The sequence below is a fragment of the Phoenix dactylifera genome, chromosome 15, assembly GCF_051530095.1.
Source record: "Phoenix dactylifera cultivar Ajwa chromosome 15, Ajwa_hap1_PhDact_Kaust_v1.1, whole genome shotgun sequence".
NCBI classification, from domain to species: domain Eukaryota; kingdom Viridiplantae; phylum Streptophyta; class Magnoliopsida; order Arecales; family Arecaceae; genus Phoenix; species Phoenix dactylifera.
Genome location: NC_143204.1, coordinates 23,396,564 through 23,403,242, shown reverse-complemented (window position 1 = coordinate 23,403,242; position 6,679 = coordinate 23,396,564). Strand labels below are relative to the sequence as shown.

Sequence of the window (6,679 nt, the reverse complement as noted above, 5' to 3'; positions counted from 1 at the left end):
AAAAACCAATAGCATAAAATAGATTATTTGAAAGATGAAAGATGATATTAATAGTTTCACGGCATACTTTTTTTTTTTTATATACTTACTATTACACTAAAGTTAAATCTTTTTGCATAAAAGAAAAGACCTTGATTCATCTAAAATGATCCGAAGTAGCTTCCTAAGATTAGAATAAGAGGGACAAAAAAAGAGAAAATATTCAAACACCTATAAGATCCGCGTGAGGGACGATAGTTCCCTTCACCCAAGGAACGAAAAATATGATGCTAAGCACCAAAAAAAACCTTTTGAAGGAAGAGATAAACATGCCTCAAATTGAAAAGAAATGAGAGGGGATAAGTATGGCGGTGTAGCAAATACAACTTACAGGTGTTTCCCTCCCAATTTTCATCTTTTTTTTTTATTATTTTTCAAAATCCATTTCTTTATCAGTTAGATACGGAAAAGCCCAACGTACCTCTAAAAAGATCATAAATTACAAAATACTCATTTATTACAGGCTTATATTATAGGAAAATCTATGTTTCCTCTTCCTCTCTCTCCATATCACACCGCTGCAAAGAACCCCAAGAGGCAGCTCTCTCCAAGGCAAGCCCTCTCTTCCCTTTATTTCCTTCCTCATCAAGAACTCTTCAAATCGCCATTTTTTTAAGGCTTTCACCTTCTTTTTTTTTTTTTTGCGTTTTCTCGCGATATCTTGTTTTCTGACGCAAAGATCCCACCTTGGAACCCTAAAGCCGAATCTTTTACCTTGCGTTCGAGAATGCGGACATTTAGGGTTTCTTTCGGCGGGCGCTCCGACTCTTTTCTCGTTTGTTTGATCGGTTTTTAGAATTAGGGTTTCTTCCAAGATGGCTCCTATGTCGTATTATCCTTCATTATTCTTCGATTTTCTCCGTTTTCTTTGATCTTTGATCCGTTTTGCGTAATGGATTTTCTAGGAGCGACGGGGAGAAGGCAATGTGGTAGATGGGCTGGTTGAAACCGGTGGAAAAAATCGATCTTTTTGGTGTTTTCTGTTGAATCTCGGGGTGGTTCTTGCGGCTCGGCCAATATGGATGACGATGAGGGATTAGGTATTCGGAATTGGGGCTACTACGACCAGCCCTTGAAGGGGAATCTGGGGCTGCAGCTCATGTCCTCGGTGCCAGAGCGTGATACGAAGCCTTTGCTATCCAACGGGGGGTTCCTCCATCGGGACTGCGGGGTCGCCGAGCCGTCGATCCCGATGGACTTTGTGAGGGACGGGTGGATCCACCATAATAGGGACAACAAGATCCTCCATGTGCTGCCGATGAACCACCACCAACACAATTATGGCATGCTCCCGGATCCCCCCGGCGCCCACACCCTCCAAATTCTGCAGCCGCCTGAGCCGCCTAGGGATGACAAGGTCCTGATGATGGAGGACCCTGGAGGCAGAAATGAGACTCCTTTGAAGAAGAGATCCCAGGGCCGCCCGCACAAATCCCCGAAGCCAAAGAAGCCGAAGAAAGTTGCTGCACCAAGAGACGAGGCCACCAATGGTTCAGTCTCGCGTGGGAAGGCTGGGAAGAAGAGCACTGGGTTGGTTATTAATGGAATTGATCTGGACATCTCAGGTATCCCTACTCCAATATGCTCTTGCACAGGCACACCGCAACAGTGCTACAGGTGGGGCGTTGGAGGGTGGCAATCAGCATGCTGCACCACTAGCATCTCATGTTACCCCCTCCCTATGAGCACCAAGAGGCGGGGGGCTCGCATTGCCGGCCGGAAGATGAGCCAGGGTGCATTCAAGAAGGTGCTGGAGAAGCTTGCAGGAGAAGGGCATAATCTTTCTAATCCAATTGACTTGAGGACTTTCTGGGCTAAGCATGGTACCAACAAGTTTGTGACTATCAGGTAAACATGTACAATATCTGGCTTTGTTAAGCTTCGCCTCTGCATTTGGTCTGCATCTCCTGTATATGTATATTTGTCTCCATTTGCAGAGGCACTCTGAATAGCTTGTAGCCAGATTTCTTTATCAGCTATATTTACATGCTTTTTTTTTTTTTTTTTTGCTAAAACATATTTACATGCTTTTTGAGGTTCAGATATTGGAGTTATGCGGACATGTTGATGCCTTCTTTTCTCTTTACAGCCTGTAGTTTTAAGAGAAAGAGTGCTGTCTAATTTAGATGGCTTTTCAGTTAATGGGTAGAACGTTTTCCTGACTTCTTTTCACTCCTTGCTTTAAGATCTCACTCGAATTATGAAGATTCTGAGAAGGGTTATAATCGGTGTCTTAATTCTTTGTGGCTTCATAATCTGAAGTGTTTTATTATAGATGACTGGATAAAGTTGCGATAATATGTTCTTGTAGCCATGATGGTGTCACCGGTTAGTTTCATGTTATTTTTGTGATATCTTGTATATTTGAATCTCAGATATAATTTTATCATTAAATTTGTTTGTTCCTCCTCATGTAGTCAGTGACAGGTTCAGCAGCGTTCAAGCACAAGAAATTGACTGCATTTCTGAACGTCAATTCTTTAAATACCCTGTTATAGGCATCACCTACCGGCTTTGCCATTGACTCATGATCAATTATGCTTATTACATGGGTATTTTTTAATCAAAATCCAATTTTTCCATATCATATGGATTAATGTTGTTGTTATTATTTTTATTATTATTATGTTGCATTCTTGAGAGTTATCTGTCACCAATAGTATTAACTGCTGTGCCCATCAGATTTAGCTGAGAATTATCAGATTCTTTGTTTACTTGAGCAAGATCAAGGTTGATATTTAATTCTAGTGTTGTCTATTATGTAGTCTAAAGGGTCTAAGTTTGATACACTACGTGAGATTGTGGCATAGTTGGTTCTCATCGAATTCAGCTCAATATTGGTGTTGATCTTTTAAGATGTCTCTTTCTTATAAATGGCCTCTAGTTATGGGTTAAGTGATGTAACCCTTGTGTTTACAAAATAGATAAAATTAGCAAACCCAAGAAGTGAACAGACTCTTTTGTTGCAACCTGTGATATGATTTGGCAAGAAAAATCTAAAGATTGAGATCTTGCTAGTCATCATGCTTGTTATGAAAACACCTGTTAGTCACCTAGAGGAATATCACAGGGTTTAATGATGTGGACCTATTAGTGGAGGCCTTTCAGAATTTAATGATGGTCTATAATGGGAAGTCATGTTGGTCGAAATAATTGAAATAATTTTATATTTAGAGTTTTGATGGTTTGAGCGATATTAGATCATGCAGCTGTATAATATATGTTTGTTTTTTGATGTATCATGTTTAAGTGTTGTCTATGAGTATCATTATTTTATCTAAGTGCATCTGATCTAGTGTTTGCATCTTTGGTATCTTTAAACCTTTCTATACTCTTTCTTGAGGTTTTTTATGTTGCCAGTTAAAAGGAAACTTAACTTCAATCTTTTTTGAGGGCTTAGAGACTTTTCATTTGAAATTGGCCTGTACAGCAGTAATTTTTCCCTTCCAACTGAGGCATCATTCTGCCTTTCTCGAATCAATCCTTGGAGTTTTACTATGACTCAGTGTCTGTTACTGATCGATCATCTTTGAAGTTGTTCAGGACTTCACTTGAATCAGCCTAGGAAGGTTTGGTTCATTTTGCCTACAGGGAGTTCAATTTTGGTGGCAGATTATTTGTTGGGTGTTGAAATTCAATGAACCAGGCTAAGTAGAAAGTATATCAAGCATCTACTATACCTTATCCATTTGAAAGCCTTTAGTCATGACTATGAATATGACCAACTCTGTGGTCTCATAGATTATGCAAAGACAAAAGCAAAAAAAGATGAAATTTTCTTTTAAGAAGCGAATTTAGATTCTAGTTGACCAATATTGATGACTTTTAGATCTGTCCTAATTTTTTGAACTCTGAGGATTTTGTTCAAGAGGAAAAAAAATGATACAATGCAATGAAGTTACTAAGCTTTGTATCGAACTAATATAAATCTAAAATCCTATACAAATCCATAACAATTATGCTAACTTACATAAATTTAGTTTATATAGTGGTGAATCTACATTTTGAGATGTTGAATGGATGCAAGAGACCCTATGTGCAGTGTGGATTCGAGAAATAGAGGGTATGAAAGTGTATTAATAAGCATGGACCTATTGAACGTCCCACAGTGGGTGGTCTGGATTTTAAAAATATGAAGATTGATCAATAGCAAGGTTTATAAATGTGTGAAGTTCTCATATTCACACTCTCAATTGGCCCCAAGTATTATCTTTATTACCCATACACCATGGAGTAGAGGAATATGAACCTAACTTCCTAGTAATATCAGAAATTTTGAGTTTTCATCAGAAACTTGATTGGTTATTGACTTGGCAAACTTTCAATAGTTTGGAGTGGATTTGCGTTCTTGATGATGGATGTACTTCATTGACAAGAAGCAATATAAAAACTGAGTCTTGCTAAGATCTATTGTAAAGTGCTCACTAGGACACGGGGGTTTTGGATCTTTAACTATGCTCCCGATCCACCATTCTTGCAGCTGTTGAAGTTGCTAGGTGTGGTGACCTAAAATGTTTCCATGTATCCCCTATACTCGCTGAAGGGCCATTATGGCAGGTCTTCTATTCACTAGGATATCACGTCTAAGATTTGCAAATTGATATTAGAAGGTTTATAGGTGTGGTATTTAGGAGAAAGAAATATTGATGATAGTTCTAATTGATATGAAATCATTACCATATACAGTGAAACGTCATGAAATGTTTCTGGGATAGACTTGGTTATCATTATCTAAGGGGCAAAACAAATTTTAAGATGGGACTGCCATACGCAGAAGGGGAGTATGATTTTCTAAATCAATTTGAAGAGGAGCACTTTGAATACCATTTAGCAACTTTGGCATGATTGATTTCATGCTTGATCATGAGAGCATGTCTTTGTGAGCTTGACCAACAACAACCGGAGATGGTTGATTTTTCAAGTTTGGTGTTATTGCTAACCGACAAAAACTGAGTACATTTGCAGATTGATGGAATAGTCAAGTAATCATTGACTATTTTTAGGTAACTTCGTACTTGTTTTATTGCAATTATTTATGACCTGGACTAAGTACAATGCGATGATTCATGAGAGCCATCTTCTAGTAATGAATGCAATATGTTAATATGCGAAATCTATGTGATCTTTAGAAGAAAGTGTAGGAACTGTTTAAATTGTGGTTTCAAAAATTAAAATTGGAAAGCTTTGGCGTGTTCCGTGCTCGTTATCCACTTTGGAGAAATTGCTGAAATGATAACTGGAGCTTGAGATCATATATAATTTTCAGCAATTTGTTGGAGTCAGAGCAGTGATTGTTATGAACTAGATTTTTATTTTGAACTTAGGTAGTTTTCCTATTATGTATTAAATAATGTGCTGCATGGTGTCGGATTTATAGATTTCATGTACCATGTATGGAAATTGCTTAATGAATATTTGGGAGATCTTGTGTCTTAGAAAAACAAAGTAGGGGTGATGTTTTTGGGGGAAAAACTGTTATCAGAGTATGAACCAATGATGACTCTGAACATTTGAAAGTGTTGGTCCTTTTGCTCATCTGATTATGGCCTTTGTATCTCTGTCACATCCATGGCTGGTTTAACATTTAGATGATAGTTATGTCAGAATACGGACACAACAGTGAATTAAAATAATGGAACAAAGTTGATGTTTGGTTAATGATGACAGGGGTTTCCATGGCATGTCTCTACGTGTATCTCTACTAAAGTTGACAACATACGGTACTTTTCGCAGATACACCTACTTGTGACCATACGCATCACCGCAATTAGCCGGGAGTTGGCAAGCAGAATTGAGTAACCTGTTTCTTTGCTGATGTGTTTGTGCTTAGTTCAAGTCTGTAACCTTTTGTCTTGGCTGCTGTTTAGCATGGCAGATCAGTAATGGCTGTGTAGCCATGGATGTTCTTACCAGCCATTTGGGAGTTCATGCATAATGGCAGATCAGTAACAGTATATCAGCTGCTTATTCTGGCCCTCTGCATGCAGTGAATTTTTCCTTCTGACTCTGATCTGCAGCATCTGACTGTGGAACGCATTTAAAAAACTATACCTTTCCCGTTGAAGTAATAAATTTTCCTCATAGTTAGGCATGATACGTAGAACCTGATTCCCTCAATAATCAGGAATGTGTGTCGTTTTTTTTTTGGCTGAAAGAAAGGGGAAGAGGGGAGGAAGGCACGTGCCCTCTCACGCGTAGCAGTTTCCATCCTGTCAGGAGAATGTTCGATGCGGGCAGAAATGACCGTGTATTGGGTATTCTGGCCGGTTTTACTCATACCTTTCCTACTCGTCGGTCCGACTTGGATATTCTTCTGGGCTCTGGTACGAATTTTTTTGTGTAAGTATGTCACATCTGGCACCACCGAGGTTACCAGCGGACCAGTAGCCCTTCTAAATCTCGTGTTCGAGCAGGAAGTATTTGATCTCCATAATTTAATCGATGCTCGTGTATTTGGAATTACGAACTACTTGATTGGAAGTATGGCTGTGTATCGTGTTTCGGTCGATGAATTATATTACATTCTCAATCCTTATTGAGTGTGTTCTGCTTCAGCAATAGGTTTAGCCCATATGGTGTTCCTTTTTGATGCTGCAGCCAAGGTTCAAGGACCCTAGAGACCTTCTAGAGCTTGTCAAGC

General features: G+C 38.9%; 1 protein-coding gene across 4 annotated transcripts; it reads left to right on the top strand.

Annotated features, from left to right (window-relative positions):
- The first annotated feature begins 430 nt into the window (after positions 1 to 430).
- Positions 431 to 6,278, top strand: LOC103705807 (protein Barley B recombinant-like). Of its 4 annotated transcripts, none has more exons than XM_088711675.2 (3): positions 431 to 591; positions 945 to 1,887; positions 5,707 to 6,278. In XM_088711675.2, the coding sequence occupies exons 2-3, from the start codon at positions 1,058 to 1,060 to the stop codon at positions 5,786 to 5,788; spliced, it is 912 nt and encodes a 303-aa protein (XP_088567801.1). In that variant the 5' UTR covers positions 431 to 591; positions 945 to 1,057; the 3' UTR covers positions 5,789 to 6,278. The 4 variants fall into 4 exon arrangements, with proteins under 4 accessions (XP_088567801.1, XP_088567803.1, XP_088567802.1 ...); XM_088711677.2 differs by having other exon boundaries at positions 5,773 to 6,263; XM_088711676.2 differs by lacking the exon at positions 5,707 to 6,278 and adding an exon at positions 2,082 to 4,041.
- Positions 6,279 to 6,679: the final 401 nt, after the last annotated feature.